This window comes from Sapajus apella, unplaced genomic scaffold (genome assembly GCF_009761245.1).
Source record: "Sapajus apella isolate SASKATOON/1434 unplaced genomic scaffold, GSC_monkey_1.0 scaffold20, whole genome shotgun sequence".
NCBI lineage: Eukaryota > Metazoa > Chordata > Mammalia > Primates > Cebidae > Sapajus > Sapajus apella.
Genome location: NW_022436960.1, coordinates 3,128,934 through 3,146,901, shown reverse-complemented (window position 1 = coordinate 3,146,901; position 17,968 = coordinate 3,128,934). Strand labels below are relative to the sequence as shown.

The window sequence follows — 17,968 nt, the reverse complement described above, 5'->3', positions numbered from 1 at the left end:
CTTGTCAGTGGGCAGAGCTTCTTGGCTCAGCGGTTGGAGGGAAAGGCTCCAGGGCTGGTGGCTGCAGAGGCTCAGGGTGCCCAGGACTAACTCCAGGGGGCTGAACAGAACTGCAGGTGAGGTGGCAGTGAGACCCCCGCAACTACACCTTTGCAAAGCTCCTGGAAGGCCTCTTCCAGGAAGCCCTCTCTGACTTCCTAGGCTGGGTTAGGTACAATTGTGCCCAGGTTGCCCAAGTGGCTGAAATGCTCAGCTCCACTCAGACCTCCCCTCCTCCAGGAGGCTGTTTTTGAGACACCCCCAACCCCTGCTGCCCCGCCCGCCAGTGTCCCTCACCACAGGCCTCTCATTGCTGGGATGATGACAGCAGAGAGGCATTTGCTGAATGGCTGAGGCTGTACCCAGTGTGTTCATAAGCTTGACATTTCAATCCTCACGCCTTCATTAGCTCAACTTGCAGATGAGGAAACTGAGGCTCTCAGATTTATCCATAACCACCCAGGTCACATGGCCAAGGCCGTTGTCAGGATCGGAGGGCACACAGAGCCCTGAGCCAGCCCCTTCGACTCCAGGGCGAGGATGTTGAATGAAGCCCTTTCCTCCACCACACGCAAAGGCAGCCGCACCACTTACAAAACAAAGAACACTTTATTCCCGTGACGGTTTCTGTAGAGTGATGCCAGGCTGTGCAAAGCCCAGTGTTGTCCTCATTAAGCACATTCCCCAGGATGCCCAGAACGGCCCTCTTCTGCCCCAGACCCCAACTAGCCACCCCACCAGCAGGCCCTGCACCTTCACAGGGACAGAGCCCTGGCACTGAGAATGCCTTGGAGGCACCATGTGCTGGGGGCAGAGAAACTGACCTTCGGCTGTGGCCAGAGGTGTTCCAGCCCTAGTGAGGGACGTCTCCTACTGCTCTCTGCTGAGCCTTCTGCACACTTCGGGGGATCCTGGCTGGCAGTGGTGGGTGGGCCAGAGACTCAGGTGTCCATCAGCTGGCCATGTCCTCATTTTATGGATGGGCAGCCCGAGGCTGGAAAGCTGGAAGGATTTCTCCTTGCCACAGCTGCATCACACTTGAACTGTCAAGACCTCCACCCACTGGCCTGTCTGCTCCCCACCCTAGTCCTGTGGGCTTATATGGTGCCTCCAGCAGATGCCATGGCTTCCTGGAGGGCAGAGGGTCCCCAGTTCACCCTCTGGAGTGGCAGCAGCCGGGGTACCCCTAGCGGTGTCATGTGGAGAAGCTGGGGTACGCAGAGGATCCAGTTCTTCGGCACCCGGAGGCACACTAAGGTGTCCTCTATCCCTAACCTTTAAAGACCAGAGGGGTGGCCAACAAGCCTGCTGGGTGGAGGATATGTGGAGTTATCCGGTCCCTGGGCCGCCCATTGGTGGGCCATCAGAGACCTCCCCAGGCGCCAGCCTGTAGCGCAGAAGCACAATGGCATGGCCGGGACCCGGGAAGGAGCTGGAGTGTCTGCCTGGGATTCCATGGTAGTGGTGCGGGGCACAGCATGGCCTCAGCCAGGCCCGGTGCCGGCTGCTGCGCGGAATAATCTCTGACCTTGGTGACTCTACAATGTGGATATGAGGGTCCCTATTTCATAGGCGAGAACACTGAGGCCAGCGGAGTGAAGTTCTCGGCCAAAGTCACCCAGCTGATAAGCAACATTTAACTCTGGTCTGACAGTCCACAGCCCACAGCATCCCAGGAGGAGCAGGGCGGTCGGCTCAGGGGCCAATCTACGTCTGGAGTTTCCGAGAAGGGCCCCGGGGAAGGAGGCAGGGGGCGAGCCTCACAGGCTGGAGGGCTGCGCCAGGGCGGGTCCCGCAGGGGCAGCGGGCACAGCCTCGCCCTCGGGCCTGGCCTCCTCGCCACGCGCATAGGTGAGCACCACAGTGACGGTGGCGAAAGTGGCGGCGTTGACGGGGAAGGCGCGCAGCAGCGTGGACGCCAGTCCCCGCGTGAAGACGCGCCAGCCCTCGGCGCGGTAGCTCTGGCGCATGCAGTCCAGGATGCCGCGGTAGCGCGGGGCGCCCCGCAGCCCGTCCGCCTGCAGCCGCGATTTGACCACGTCCAAGGGGTAGGTGGAGAGCCAGGACACGATGCCCGACGTGCCGCCCGCCAGCAGCAGCTTGGGCACCAGCAGGCGGTCGCCCGGCTCGCAGCCCAGTGCCCGCGTGAGCACGTCGTAGGTGAGGAAGTAGACGCCGAAGCTGGGCGTCTCGCGCAGCAGCGTGGACACCATGCCCCGGTTGACGCCGCGCAGCCCCTCGTTTCCGTAGATCTGCGCCAGGCAGTCCAGCGAGCCCTTGTAGGCGCGCCCCGGGCCCGTGTCCTGCAGCTGCAGCCGCGTCTTGGCCAGCTCCATGGGGCAGCAGATGACGCACTGAATGGCGCCCGCTGCGGCGCCCGCCAGGAACTGGTTCAGCGGCGAGTCGTGGCCCAGGGCCCGGAGGGTGTTGCCCTGCACCCCGAACACCAGCGCGTTGATGAAGGTGAGCCCCATGAGCGGCGAGCCCAGGCCCTTGTACAGGCCCAGCACCTGCGGGGACAGAGACGCCCTCAGGGCCAGCTGTGCGCATCACCCGGGCCCTGCACGCGGAAGGGTGGGGGCATGGCAGCCCCAGCCCACCCCACGGGTTCATGAGGACCAAGCAGAATTTTGCGAGAACCTAAGTCCTGACTGGCCTCGCGGCCGTCCTGACATCTTCCTTCCCAGCTCTCTGGTCTGGGGCAGTGGCAGCCCGAGGCTGGCTCCCCATCCTGAGCCTCCCGAGCCCCAGCAGCCCAGGCTACTCACGCTCTCTTGCTTGATAATGGACTTGAAGCAGTGCAAGGTCCCGCGGTACTGAGGCTTGTCCACACTCTGGACCTGAAGCCGCACCTGGAAGGAGAGGACCCAGTGAGAGGCGGACAGGTGGGGCCAGAACACCCAGCTCCCCACTCCAACACTCAGGCTGCCTGGGAGGGTTCTCCCAAGGAGGCGGGGCACTCAGCCACAGTCTGAGGCTTTTGTAATTCCAGGGCAGGGCGGGCCAGGTGTCCATGCCTCCTCAGGGTGGGGTGCCAGTGGGCAAACAGCTACAGGGACAGGCTGCTGGAGACAGGGTGGGGGACCCCAAGATCTCAGACCAATTGCGGTTGAGCCTCTTGTCTACACTGTGGTCGCACAGTGCACTGCCAGTGGGGCATGAACAACCTCCTGAGACCAGCCCATTCTCCGGGTGATGCCTGCCATACTGCTGAGTGAGCGCCCATGTCCCAGACCATGGTTGAAGGGCCCCTGGCCTAATGTCCCATTAGGGACTGGCTTCAAGGCAATAGGTGCTAAAAGTGATGAGCCTGGCTGGGCGCTGTGGTTCGCGCCTGTAATCCCAGTACTTTGGGAGGCCGAGGCGGGTGGATCACTTGAGGTCGGGAGTTCGAGACCAGCCTGGCCAACATGGCGAAACCATGTCTCTAAAAATTAGCTGGGCATGGTGGCACACACCTGTAATCCCAGCTACTCCAGAGGCTGAGGTGGGAGAATTGCTTGAACCCGGGAGGCAGAGGATACAGTGAGCACGCCACTGCCTCCAGCCTGGGCAAGAAAGCAACACTTCACCTCAATAAATAAATTAAAATAAAATAAAAGCAATGAGCCTTGGCTTCAGAAACTCCTGCCTGGCCTCTGCCAGTAGCCTCTCATGAGGAGAACAGTTATGAGTTAACAGAGCGGCAGCAAGAGAACAGCCAGCAACCCCCTTGGGGACCCACGTCATCAGCTCTGGGACTTGGGACGTTGGTCAGGCCCCACCGCCCGCAAGCCAGTGGCCCAGAACTTCTTCCATGTCAAAGCGCTCTTTGTTGCCTATGAGCTTATCTCTGCTCCACAGCAGGCTCAGAGTTGTTGGGAGGGGGTGGGAGGAAACTAGGTCAAGTCACATTCTCAGGGTCTGGTTCCCTAGGTCTGACTGAAAAATGGCCATTCTCACAGCCAGGGCCACAGAGCAATTGCCTTTGGTACTACACAGTATGGGACAGGGGAGGGCTTCACATTCATTATCTCTGGGCATTGGAACAACTGCCCCCATTTCCAAGATGGGAAGACTGAGGCTCAGAGATATTTTATAACTTGGCCAAAGCTGTCCTCTCCAGGGACAGGAGCGGCTATGTTTGTCAGGGTGAGGGTGGGACGGGGGTGCTGGCAGAGCAGAGCCCTCACTGGGGAACAGCCAGGCTTTGGCCAGATTTTATAACCTTTTCCAATTCTCTCCACCAGAATAGGTGGGTCTTCTTATTGGTGAATGCACTTACAAAAAATGTTTTGTTAGGAAACAAGCCCCGCCTCAGTACCCCCAGGACCTCAGCAGCTGGAAGCCAATGCTTTGAGAAACTGGGCAACTGGTTCCCGCTGTGGCGATTCGCTGAAGCACCCCCCCACCCTGGAGGCCCAGCTCTCAGCCAGCACCTTGATGTGAGCTTTGCTGTTTTCCCTTCAGTGATCTAGGGTCTCTAGGGGGGATCTCTCTTCCTCCTGCAGCACCACCACTGGCACCAAGAGGGCTGTGTGAGTAAAACTTATGTGGCATGGAGCTGTCCCTTCCCAGGTCTGATACTCAGTGCCACCTGGGGAGTGTTGTGAAGCCTCCGCAGGCCAGACATGGGTGACTGCCCGAGTCTAGCTGGCTGGGGAACGTCACGCTTAGGTCAACTCAGCTGCTCCCACCACTGTGGGCAGAGGCCTCTCCCCAGTTTGTTTCTGACCCCTCAGTCTGTGACGAGCCCTCGCTCTCTGGGAGATGTCCCAAGTCTTCTAATCTACAGCTGAGGCTCTTAAAATCTTGGGGTGACAGGATCTCCTTTGAGGGCTGATGGGAATGGGCCCACCCCTGGGAAACTAGTCATTTGTACTCAAGCTCAGGAAGCTCCCAGCTCCCCGTAGGTCCCACGTGAGGACCCCCAATCCAGAGGGGACTGATTTTTTTTTTACCAGCCTGGTCCCCCACCCCAGGACCTGTGCTGGGCCCAAGCTTGCCTCATACCCTCCCTGTCCCCTGCCACGGAGGGAACTGTGGGGTTGGGGAGATGGGCATGACAGGGTGGGGTCCAGGGTGGGGTCTGGTTCACCTGGTCTGTACTTACTAGCGCTCTCCAGGGTGAGGCTTACGCCCATCTACAACAAAGTTACACTTTTGCTATGGAGACAGCCCCTAGCTCAGAAAGTAAAGGCGGTTAAAGCAACACAAAATTTCAACATCACATCTAGGCGCGGGGGCCCCCACAGCCAGCCCCCACCCTTCTTCCCCGTCCCCTGCCCAGGGATGGCCGGTCACCCCCTCATCACAGGTCAAGATGACTGCTCCCTGACTCTTGTTGTGTCCAAGGAAGCAGGACAGAAAACTCCCCTCCTGCAGAATCACGTGTGAAGGCCGAGCACTTCAGCACGGTGGCTGTATTTCTGCGTGCTATGGAGAACCAAATTTTGGGTTCTTTCAGTCCCAAGGGCCTGGGAGAATAAACTGTGACTGTCCCAGCCATGAGATGGTCTGTAGCATGTGACAGTATGGACTGACGAGGACTCGGGTGGCCCGTGATGATTCTGGGGTACAGCTGCAATTATATTAAGTTCAAACCAGGCAAAAGGGTCCCGGGGTGTTGGAAGTCAGGACAGTGGGCCAGGCCTGTTATCCCAGCACTTTGGGAGGCCAAGGCAGGAGGATGGCTTGAGTCTAGGAGTTTCAGACCAGCAGGGCAACAAAACAAGACCTCATCTCTACTAAAAACTTAAAAAAAAAATTAGCTAGGCATGGTGGTGTGTGCCTGTCATTTCAGCTACTTGAGAGGCTGCGGTGGGAGGATTGCTTGAGCCTGGGAAATCAAGGCAGCAATGGGTTATGACTGCACCACTGCATTCCACCTGGGGTGACAGAGCAAGACCCTGTCTTAAAAGAAAAGGAGGAAGTTAGGCCAGTGGAAGCCTTGGAAGAAGGGGAGCGAGGAGTTGGTAGGAGCAGGAGCGGGTGCTTCGAGAGGGCTGGCCATGCTCTGCTTCTCCTGGGTGGCGGCTCCCCACGCGTGTGCTTTGCGATGACTTGTACACCTGGACTGTGTGCATGTTCTACATGTGCTGAACTTCAACTCAAAACAAACAGCAACCAGGCACGTGCCTGTGATCGCAGCTACTCGGGGGGGTTGATTCTCCTGCAGGGACTGAGGCAGCAGAATCACTTGAACCCAGGAGGAAGAAGTTGCAGTGAGCCAAGGTCGCGCCACTACACTCCAGCCTGAGTGACAGAGTCACTGTCTCAAAGGAAACAAAAGTTCAGGCCAGGCGCGGTGGCTCACACCTGTAATCCCAGCACTTTGGAAGGCAGAGGTGGGTGGATCACGAGATCAGGACATCAAGACCATCCTGGCCAACACAGTGAAGTCCCATCTCTACTAAAAATACAAAAATTAGCCGGGTGTGGCAGCCAACATCTGTAGTCCCACTACTCAGGAGGCTGAGGCAGAAGAACTGCTTGAACCTGGGAGGCGGAGCTTGCAGTGGGCCGAGATCACGCCACTGCACGCCAGCCTGGGCGATACAGCAAGGCTCCTTCTCAAAAAAAAAAAAAAAAAAATTCTCCTTTTTTTTTTTTTTTTTTTTAACAAATGATTGGTTCTTATGTTGCCCAGGCTGGCCTCGAACGCGTAGCCTCACCTCCTCAAGTGCCAGGACAACTGGCCTGAGCCACGGCTGTTCCCAAAGTTCAGCTTTTTAAGGTAGGTACGTCCAAATGTGATGCTAGAACAACACAGTGGCGGAAAAAAAAAAAAAAAAAAAAAAAGGGTCACAAACAGATCTTCTAAAGATGTCAGGGAAGCCAGGGAAGTAGGATCTGGGGGGTAAAAACCTCATGGGCCGGAGAAACCCCTGCCCCTGAGTAAGTTCAAGGGTGCTGCTCATGGGCTCAGCGGCTCAGGACAGAGGAGCACCAGGACAAAAGTGCTCCCTGGTCTGCCAGGGGCTGCCTGAGGGGGCCGGGCGGGAGCCCAAAGCAAGCCTGGCTGATTCATAGCTCAGAGAGCCCAGGCCTCCTTGGAGCTGGAAAGAGGAAGTGAATGTGAAGCACTTCTTGGCTGGGAGAGGCATTCACAACGCATGACCAAGATATAAACAGTGCAACGTGGACGCTGCCCGGCTATCCTGGGCTGCTCTGGCCTGGGGGAGGCTTCACAAGTGGCCTGACTAGGCAGCGCGTGGGCACGGCTGGGGCCGGGGACTGTGTGGGCAGGCTCTGCACGTCCTCCCTCGCAGGAGGCCCGTGTAGCAAATGTGGAGTCGCTGCCTGCTGAGAAAGCCTGGCCCTTCAGCTTCCCCCCCAGATTGGCCCACGGCGGATGGAAGAGTTGTGCTTTTCAGCGCTGGTGTTTAATCCAACATAAATTATGCTGCTGAGCACCGGCACTATGACAACGTTTGAGCCAAAAGATACAGTGGCCAGCCCAAGGTCATGCAGAAAACCAGCTGGCAGAGGGGCCTGGACCTGCATGAGGACCAGGGACAGAACTTTTTAAGGTCACAGCCAACACATAAGGCCACACTGTCACTCTTGCACTGGGTGCAATCCAGCCCTATGGTAAGAAGTCACCGTCTCTGCCAATAAACACCTGGGCTCACTGGAGGAGAAAGAGACCTGACGTCTCCTGCAAACCCAGCTCAGGATGCGCAGCCTGCCTTGCTGTCAGCTCTGCCTTCCCTCAGTGGAAAGAGGGGCCACGTGTAGTACCAGCAGGTGCGGGGCTGGCCTGGTGCCCACCACTCAGCTCACCCTGGGGCCCAGGGAAAGGGCGGGGAAGGGTCCCGCTGGGCTATTTCCAGATCACACAGCCCAAACACGATTGGAGGGCTGGGGGATTTATTTGGGAATTTCCAGCTGGAGGACATGGATTTCCCTGGTTTCCCTCGTGTGGGATCTGAGAGCCTGGAACCCTGGTTCATGGAGGTGTGGGGTGTTATCAAGGAACCGGAACAGGGCCCTTCCTCAGCCTCTGGCACATGGGAAACCATCCGTTGCTCCGTAAGGATGATCACCACTCCGTGAAGGCCATGTTCATGGGCGATATCAACGAGTTCTGGCTTTTTTGTATTTTCTCTCTGAACTTCTCTTTCTTTCAAGGCACTGCTTGGGGGGTTCTGCATGGGAACAATATGGGTGCCCTTGCTCTGGGTGGGAGGAAACCTCGGCACCTCAGTCCCAGCTGGCCAAGCCCAGGATGGACTTGGCCATGAACCCAGCATGTGGTTCAGCCCCAGCCAGGAAATGCCAGGACAGACCAGAGAGGAAGGTTCAACCCAGCCTGGTGGAAAAGTAGCTGCCCACCTGGGGCTGTAGACTGAAACGGGCTTCTGGCCACCCCCACCCCGTGAGCCTCTCTCCAATGTATGCACCGAGAAAAGAAGTGATGAGACTCACCTTGACCGTGTCAAATGGGTGTCCCACAAGCACGCCTGCCACACCTGGAGGAGGAGAGGGGGACTTATGACCCACATGCCTCAAACACACTGCAGGGCGCTGGGCAGGACGGGGTTCTGGCAAGGACTGGCAGGAGCTGCTGAAGGGGAAAGGGACATGACCAAGCACCCGCTGGGCAACAGGCACATCCCATGAGCCCTACAACCCTCATGTCCAGTGGGGGGTATGCACGTGACATCCCAAGGCCAAGCCAGCACCTGTCCCACTCAGCACTGGTGTCCCATCTGCGGGCTGCTGCTTTCCACAGCTGACTGGTCTGGGTAGCCGACAGCAGAAGTTGTCCTTTGGGATGCTGCATGCACTATTTCTGGGATGTCCCCTTAATCCAAACACCTGGCATGGTCAGGGGGCTCCAGGGATGGTGGACTTTGGGGTCAGACCCTCCCAGATTTGAATTTTCTATCTGCCGCCCCTCAGCCTGGCAAGCTCACAAATGACTCAGTGTCTCTGGGCCTCACTCTTCTTACCTGTAAGGGTTTACCTCCCTCCCCCAGGGTGGCCAGAGACTGAACAGTGACGACCCCAGCTCCTGATGCACTGGCTGACACCTCCATTCCCTTCCCTGAGTGGGAGCCACCTCGAGCCCAGGGAGAGAGCTTGTGACTTTGCAGTCATGCTTGGTTATTATTTCAGGTCCCGCCAAAAATCCAGCCCCTCTTGAAGGACAAAGGTGCTGGGCGCAGTGGCTCATGCCTGTAATCCCAGCACTTTGGGAGGCTGAGGTAGGCAGATCGCCTGAGGTTGGGAGTTCGAGACCAGCCTGACCAACATGGAGAAACCCTGTGTCTACTACACAAAAATACAAAATTAGCTGGGCATGGTGGTGCATGCCTGTAATCCCAGCTACTCAGGAGGCTGCAGTGAGCCGAGATTGCACCACTGCATTCCAGACTGGACAACAAGAGCAAAAACTCAGTCAAAAGAAAAGAAAAGAAAAAAAAAAGGAAGAAGAATAAAGGCTCACCCCTCCAAAACAGCTCACAAACACTTCTCAGAGTCCCATATGCTGTGTAGGAGGTAACCACCTCTGAGTCTTCCCACCACTGTGAGTAAGGCAGCCTCATTACCATTTCGCAGGAGAGACAGGCTCAGTGAGGTCAGGTAACTGACTCCCACTCCCATGCTCCTCTCCCTGGACTTTCATGTGGACATCTGTTAAAGCTCTGCTTTTACTGCCAGTAGTGTTTACGTATAATTAAAACAGCTCACATCTGTTGAGTAACAAGCTTTCAACCCATTTTCACTCTTCCACTTAATGCCTGTGGAATTTACTATGCATCTCCACAAATTGAACTTTTTATCTTTACACAATGTCCTCTTCATCCTTTAATACTTTAGACCTGCCCAGGCATGGTGGGTCATGCCTGTAATCCCAGGACTTTGGGAGGCTGAGGCAGGCAGATCACTTGAGGTCAGGAGTTCAAGACAAGCCTGGCCAACATGGTGAAACCCCATCTCTACTAAAAATACAAAAATTAGCCGGGCATGGTAGCGCCCACCTGTAGTCCCAGCTACTCGGGAGGCTGAGGCAAGAGAATCACTTGAACCCGTGAGGTGGAGGCTGCAGTGAGCTGAGATCGTGCCATTGCACTCCAGTCTGGCAACAGAGCGAGACCCCGTCTCAAAAGAAAAAAAAAAAAAGAGAAACAGGGTAAGCACCACCTCTCTCATGACTCTCTCTGCCTCCTTCTGCCCCACCCACCCCAGTAAGAGTTTCCCCAAGAAGGCTCTTCTTCCACTGCCACCTTCCACTGACATTTCTTTCTTTTTTTTTTTTTTTTTTTTGAGACAGAGTCTCACTCCATCACCAGGCGCCAAGGCTGGAGTGCAGTGGTGCGACCTTGGCTGACTGCAACCTCCGCCTCCCGGGTTCAAGCAATTCTCCTGCCTCAGCCTCCCAAGTAGCTGGGATTACAGGCACACGCCACCATGCCCAGCTAATTTTTTTTGTATTTTTAGTAGAGACGGGGTTTCACCATGTTGGCCAGCATGGTCTCAATCTCTTCACCTCGTGATCCGCCCGCCTTGGCCTCCCAAAGTGCTGGGATTACAGGTGTGAGCCACTGCGCCCGGCCTCCACTGACATTTTCCTAGAAACTGTGAGACTCAATTCACGACGATTCCCTCTCCTTCCCTCTTGGGGTCTCTGATCAACTGCCATTTCATTACAGCCTTTCTCTTTTCTTTTGAGACAGAGTCTTACTCTGTTGCCCAGGCTGGAATGCAATGGTGTGATCTCAGTTCACTGAAACTTCTGCCTCCTGGGTTCAGGCAATTCTCCTGCCTCAGCCTCCTGAGTAACTGGGATTACAGGCACGCGCCACCATGCCCAGCTAACTTTTTGTATTTTTAGTAGAGACGGGGTTTCACCATGTTGACCAGGATGGTCTCGATCTCTTGACCTTGTGATCCACCCGCCTCGGCCTCCCAAAGTGCTGGGATTACAGGCATGAGCCACTGCGCCCGGCCAACCTGGCTAATTTTTTTTTTTTTTTTTTTTTTAAATTCTAGCTTTAGTAGAGGCTGGGTTTTTGCCATGTTAGCTAGGTTGGTCTCAAACTCCTGAGCTCAAGTGATCTGCCCGCCTCTGCTCCTCACAATGCTGGGATTACAGGCGTGAGCCACCTCAGTCAGCCCAAAGTGTATTTCTTAATCTGGCCGGGGAACAGTATGACCTCTCTGGTTAAGAATCCTGGGCCCAGGCCAGCCTTAGTCCTCTGGCTTTCAGTGCTGCAGATGAGAAATCTGCTGCCAATGTGTTGGGTTTTTTTCTTCTCTCCTTTGTCAATGATTTATTTATTCTGTTGTGAAGCTTCTGAGATTTTATCTGTGGATTTCAAGAATGTCACCAGGAGATGCCAAGGGTGTGTCTTTTTCTTTAAAGTAACCCTGCCTGGAGCTCTACCAACACTTTCACTGTGCAGATTCATACCCTCTTCTGATCAGGGAAAATTCCCACTATTATTTATTCATCATATTTACCACCTCCAGACCTGCTCCCTCTTCTCCTTCTGGAGCCTCTAACATTCACAGGTGGATGAAGAAGCATCCCCCAAGCCTATCTTTACTTGGGTGATTTCCATTTGGGTTTCTGGTTTTCTGGAAGGTATTTGTATCCTAAAAACAGGAAGTCAATCCTCTTTTCCACTTCAGTTTTTTTTAAAATTTTTATTATTATTTTTTTTAGAGACAGGGTTTTGCCATGTTGGTCACGATGGTCTGGATCTCTTGACCTCGTGATCTGCCCACCTCAGCCTCCCAAAGTGCTGGGATTACAGGCGTGAGCCACCGAGCCCAGCTTTTTTTTTTTTTTTTTCTAAACTTCAAAATCCTAGTTCTAGAATCTCTTTTCTTAGGTAGTATCTGGATTTCCCTGCTTTTTGGAAACCGAACACTTGCCCAGGATGTGCTGCTGGACTTTACCTCTCCGTCTGGCAAGGGGCCCCTGGAGCCCCCTCTATGTCCTCTGCAGGCAGGTCCAGCTGTGGGGTCCCCTTCCTGTGGGTGCATGGTCATGCCTCTGGCCCCAGACCTGCCCAGGTGCCAGCAATAGCAAGAGGGCAAGGGAGAGAGAGAACAGAAAGATGCTTGTCCCACGGAGCCGCAGTCAGGACTCCCAGGCAGGCATTGGTTCCCACTTTCTCTCCTGACTTGTTTCAGCACCCTTCAGCGAGGGGCTTGATCTCCTTCACCCAGAAGAATCCATCCTTAGGAACGGCGAGGGCCTCACCATCTTCCTGAGTGCATGGGGAGGCCCCCAGTCACACCAGCAGAAGCGGAACCCTGTCTCCCAACTCCAAAGCCACTGCCTATGGTCAACCCTAAGCTGGTCTCCAGGGGCAGTCCCCACCCAATGGTCTTCCAGGGCCGCGAGGGTCGTGGAGGAATCACTATCCTGTGGATGGCTGGCAGCAGAGGTGGTGGGAAGAGGCATCCTCCCCTCTTGGAGTCTCCCTCTCCTCGAAGGTTCTCCCACACCTAGCTGAGCTTTTCTGTGCTGGCTCCTGTCCATGCCACCCCCCTGTCCAGAACCCCGTGTCTATGTGTTCTCAAGATTTGGGACTGACCCCCCAGTAAGGAAGAGGAAGGAGGCGTTCCAAACCTTCCACCATGCAAGGCCTCAAGGAAGCTGTCAGTCAAGATGCCGGCCCCGCCTCCCTAGAAAGTTAAAACAGGTGACCCACACTAGGCAAATAGTAGGGGGTAGACAGTGCCCCTCCCCAGCCACCAAGAAGAAGCATTGCTATCATCTACCCTGAGCCTGTAGGTTGGGGAGAGCCCAAGAAGGAGCCAGGCAGGGGTCACTGGGGTGCAGATCCCAAAATGGGGTACCTCTGGGCAGGCTGTCAGTGTGACTCTGGCTGTACCAGGGACCTGGAGCCTGGGACACAGTCAGTTAGTTCATTGTCCTGAGGCCCCACCCCAGCGCCCTGGGGGAAGGAGGAGAAGAGAGGACTACAGGCCCACCCCGGTGGGTCAGAGGAGAATGTGGTGTGACTTTCTCTAGTCCCTCCACCTCTCTGGGCCTAGGTTTCTCAGATGAGACCAGGAGGAAGTCCCCAAGTGACTTCTGTCCTTGTCCCCTGGGAGGCTCAGGCTTAGGCTTGCAGAGCCTTAGCTGGGTGGGCACTATGTTCCTGGGGGTTTTACCCACAGAACAGGGCCTGGGCAGGGGGTGCTGGTGCCCCAGTGCTACAGCACCAGACAGTGCCAGTCCTTGGCCTCACCCACAAATCTAGGGCAGGGGGCATGGATCTGATCTCTCCCAGGTGGGCCCATGAGGATGGGCAGCAAAGGGCATTCCAGGCAAGGAGGCCTGCACAGCAGGAGTGCAGAGAGTGACTGCACAGGTGTGCCGTAGGCACCTCAGGCCGGGCTTAGCGGGAGTGTTCCTGCTCCAAACCCCCGTGTTCCCAGGACAGCAGCACCGGCTGCAGCGCAACAGCAGAAGGAACCCTGCCCCTCTGGGGAAAGAATCTACACTCCCCAAGGACTGGAAGGTGTTGGCCTGGGAACAGCCCCTCACCCCACCCGCAGGAGCTGGAAGTGGTTGGGGAGCAAGGGTGGAACAGACAGCAAGATCGGAGTAGGGAGGGGAAGATGAGAATGGAATTCACAGAGGACACGCCCCCTCTGTCTCTAGGGCACCCAGCGCTAGGGAGAAACCCCCCAGCGATTGGCAGCAAACTCCAGGCTTTCTCCCCTGCAGCCTCTGACTGAGTGACCGGCCGGGGAGTTCTAACTCCCGTCACCGCACACCACCTCCCCAACACGTCTCTCGCCCGGGAAGAAGCAGGCTCCAACGCCACAGGTTTAAATACTTAAGGCCACCGCTGGCCACTCTTTCGCCAGGGCTGTCAGAGCTGGATTCGAGCCAAATCCCAGCAGATGAAGAGCGGAGAACAAGGGCAGGTGCTGGGGAAAAAGGCTGAACCAGACAGGGATAACGGGCCAGCCCTCTCTGCAACTTCCCCCGCCAGCCACCCACGGATAGCTCACCTGGCCTCCCCAGGAGTCCCTGGTGAATAAATTAACCCTCAAGGTAAAAGCAAAGAAGCCAGATGCCCAACAGGGAAGTGTCTTGCCCGACGCCCACGGTCGCGGCAGGGCAGAGCCCGGACTGCACGCCTGCCCGGGCCCTCCCGGAGACATCGGCTTGGGGAGAAACCCCAGGGCCGCTGCCGGGCCTCGGAGAAGGTGCCCCACACCGGCTCGTCCCGCCCACCCACCACCCGCCTCCCGCCCCCAGCAGCTCACAAAACCGCGTAGGAAGGGGCGGCGTTCCAAGGCGTGACTCGGCACCTAGGGTCTGGCCAGAGGGGTTCGGTGCCCTCCAAGGCCAGCCGGGTTAGGGGGTCGCCCAGTAGTCCCAACCCAGCTAGACTGCTGTGCGGGACGGGGTGGAGTCAGCCCCAAAATTTAAGGCGGGGGGAGGGGACCTTGCTCCCGGGGCGCGCCGGATGGGGATGGGGAGAGGAGGGAGACAAGTCCGGGAACGCGGCGCGGGGGGCAGCGGGGCATCCCTCCCGGCAGTCCTGGCCTCCGCCCGGCCACGATACTGCCCCGGCGCCCCAGACCTCCCGTCCGAGCGTGCCTGGAGGGGCTCAAGACACCTGCCCCTGCAGACAGCCCAGGCCTGAAGTCAGTTTACGCCCAGGAGAGCCGCCCGATGCAAGAGCACTGCTGTCCCCATTCACAGACTCGGCGACCCCCGCCAGCGGAAGCCGCGAGGCCGGGGCGTGCCTGTGGGCCGGCCTCCTTCCCCGGACGCCTCGCCCCGGCCCGGCCCACCGCCTCCTTACCCCCCGCGCATCCAGCCAGGAAGTCCAGCGCCATGGCCGGGTCCCCGGTGAGGCCGCCCTTCTCCTTGTCCTCCTGCGGCCCCTCTGCGGGCTGGGCGCCGTCGGGGTCCCCGAGCTCGCGGCGACGGGGCTGGGCCTGGCCGCCCCTCCTGGCGCGGAGCCCGGGCAGGCGGGGGCGCGGTGGGGAAGGCGGCGGCAGCGGCGGCGGGGCCCGCGCAGGTCCCTCGGCGGCGGCTGCAGACTGGCCGGATCCCCTCGGGCCCGCGGTCCGTCATCTCGGGCCCCGCGCCCCGCCCCTAGTGCTTGCAGGCAGCGCCCGGGCGGGGCTGAGCGAGGCCAATGGGCGGGCGCGGCGCGGACAACACCCGGGGCCCTGCGCTCCTCCGCCGCGCCTCATTGGCCGGGCGTGCGCGGGCGGGCGGGGCGCGGGGGACGTGGCGGGCGCGCGGGCCGGGCGCGGGGGCGCCGCAAACAAAGAGCGCGCGGGGTGCGCCCGGCCCGCGGCTGGGGACCCCCCGAAGTGCGCGGGGCGGCCCTGGCCCGGGCAGGCCCTGGGTTAGGAGTCCAGCGCCGCCGCGGAACCTCAGCGCCCTCGCCTGTGCCGTGCGGACCCTGCCGCGATAACGGCCTTGGAGCGCCCGGACCCTCCGAGGCCCGGAGGCTGGGGCGCCGCTAGTTGTGAAACTCTGTGGGCTGGAATCGCCGCTGGGGAGCCTCCGCCCGTCCTGCCTGCGCGCCCGTGGCGGCGGTGGCCTCGGGGCTTCTGGCCTCCTGGCCGAACCCGCCGGATTGTGAGGGTCGGACGCACTCGGGGGCTTCCGAGGGGCCTGAGGCTGGGATTTGGGTGGAGAGGAGGGAACTTTAAAAGGGAAGGGGTCATGGGGCAAAGGGCGCAGCCAGGCCTTCGGGCGACAGCACTTTCCCTCGGACTGTGGGTCGCGGGAGCCACGGAAGGTTGTGGAGGGAGGGAGGTGGACATGGCTGCGGAGTGGAGCCAGGGCAGATCGCAGCGCGTCCGTCAGCGGTGGCAGGACCGGGCGAGACCGGAGGGGCCGAGCTCGGACGCTGAGGTCGGAGGGCGCTTGACTCTGGGTCACCAGGGTACCCCCGGGCTGCGGGGATGAGTGAGAGCCGAGTCTGACTCGGCCCCCCAAGGAGTCCCTGACATTCGCAGTGGCAAGGGACTGCCCTGGTCCTTGTGGAGGGTCCCCGTCGGTGACTTCCCACCAGCTCTTCCCGAGCGCCTCTGGAGGTCCAGACGGTCGGTTTGGAGCCTGGGAGCAGACGGGTCAGGCGCTTTCTCTTCTCTGTGGGAGTCAGATCACACAGCCTTAGGGCCCAGCTTCCTTCTTTAGGGCCTGCAGGCAAGGCCACACTCTGGGCCACGTTTCCAGGTTTAGGATCACACGGTTCTTTTATTTGAATTCCAGTGGGTGCCGCACCTGCCGGAGGGGCAGATCATAAGGTTCTGTGTATTTGGTACTATGACACTCAGGCAGGTGTTGAATGTAGTGCAGCCTGGTGCTAGGGGCGGGGGTCCCCAACGCTCATGTTAGGCCAGGACGTGCAGGTGGGGATGGCAGCCCTTCCCTGACGCCTCTTCCCTGCCAACTGCCTCCTTCCCCACCCCGCTCCCCGCGCGCATCCAGCCAGGAAGTCCAGCGCTATAGCCCAGTCCCAGTGAGGCAGCCCTTTCTCCTCATCCTCCTCCTACAGCCCTTCTCCTGGCTGGGTGCCGTCAGGATCCCGAGCTCGGGGTGCCCGGGCTGGGCCGGCTGCTCCTCCTGGCGTGGAGTCTAGAGTCTAGAATGTTGGTTAGGAAGAGACCCAAACCCTAGGTCTGCTGACTCCTAGTCCAGGGCTCGTGATAGCTGGTGTGCCCGGAATGGGGAGTCTGGAGGCCTGTGTTTGAATGTCACCACCCTCTCTCACCCACCTGGGTGCCTTGGGGAGGCAGGTGTGTGCACGGGGAGAGTGGCCCATGAACCAGAAAAGCAGTAGTAGCATGGGGGGCCCCAAGAGAAGCCCGGACCAAACGGGCAGGAGCTACCTGAGGGGCTACATGGTGAAACCCAGTCTCTACTAAAAAATACAAAAATTAGCCAGGTGTCGTGGTAGACACCTGTAATTCCAGCTACTCGGGAGGCTGAGGCAGAAGAATCGCTTGAACCCTGCAGACATGGTGATTACACTGGACAACCTACATCTGGTCACTTACCTTAGGAACAGGGTGTCCTTGGAATGCTGGAGGGCTCACGAGGGAAACACAAATCCCTGCACATCCATTCCTGGTTAAGGAGGTTTGGGAGGAAAATCAAGTACCTTAACAGCATGCGGGGTCAGGCGTGGAGGCTCACGCCTGTGATCACAACCCTTCAGGAGGCTGAGGCAAGCGGATCACCTGACGTCAGGAGATTGAGACCAGCCTGGCCAACATGGTGAAACCCGGTCTCTACTAAAAAATACAAAAATTAGCCAGGCATGGTGGGCACCTGTAGTGCCAGCTACTTGGGAGGCTGAGGCAGGAGAATTGCTTGAACCCGGGAGGTGGAGGTTGCAGTGAGCCAACACGGTGCTACTGTACTCCAGCGTGATGACAGAGTGAGACTCTGTCTCAAAAAAACCAAAACAACAAAAACCCAACAAGAGCTGTTGAGAAATGTTAAGTTTATGAATATTGATAAATGCTGAGTGTATGATAGAATATACTGTTTGCTGGGAAGAACCATGGCAAGGAAAACCTAGCCACCCCCCCATGCAAGTAGAAAACTACTTGGGGCATTCCAAAGTGGTAGGACAAGGTATCAATATACACACGTTAAAACAATGCTTTAAGATATCTGATCCTGGCCGGGCGCGGTGGCTCACGCCTGTAATCCCAGCACTTTGGGAGGCCGAGGCGGGTGGATCACGAGGTCAAGAGATCGAGACCATCCTGGTCAACATGGTGAAACCCCGTCTCTACTAAAAATACAAAAAATTAGCTGGGCATGGTGGCGCGTGCCTGTAATCGCAGCTACTCAGGAGGCTGAGGCAGGAGAATTGCCTGAACCCAGGAGGCGGAGGTTGCGGTGAGCCGAGATTGTGCCATTGCACTCCAGCCTGGGTAACAAGAGCAAAACTCCGACTCAAAAAAAAAAAAAAAAAAAAAAAAAAAA

General features: G+C 57.9%; 1 protein-coding gene across 7 annotated transcripts; it reads right to left on the bottom strand.

Annotated features, from left to right (window-relative positions):
- Nucleotides 1-629: 629 nt before the first annotated feature.
- On the bottom strand, nt 630-15,152 carry SLC25A29 (solute carrier family 25 member 29). 7 transcript variants are annotated; one of them, XM_032287414.1, is made up of 5 exons: nt 14,811-15,152; nt 8,449-8,492; nt 5,132-5,199; nt 2,808-2,891; nt 630-2,549 (listed from the first exon to the last, which is right to left on the bottom strand). In XM_032287414.1, the coding sequence occupies exon 5, from the start codon at nt 2,511-2,513 to the stop codon at nt 1,800-1,802; it is 714 nt and encodes a 237-aa protein (XP_032143305.1). In that variant the 5' UTR covers nt 2,514-2,549; nt 2,808-2,891; nt 5,132-5,199; nt 8,449-8,492; nt 14,811-15,152; the 3' UTR covers nt 630-1,799. The 7 variants fall into 7 exon arrangements, with proteins under 7 accessions (XP_032143305.1, XP_032143300.1, XP_032143302.1 ...); XM_032287409.1 differs by having other exon boundaries at nt 5,132-5,162; nt 14,811-15,085; XM_032287411.1 differs by lacking the exon at nt 14,811-15,152 and adding an exon at nt 5,323-5,454.
- Between the last annotated feature and the right edge of the window lie 2,816 nt (nt 15,153-17,968).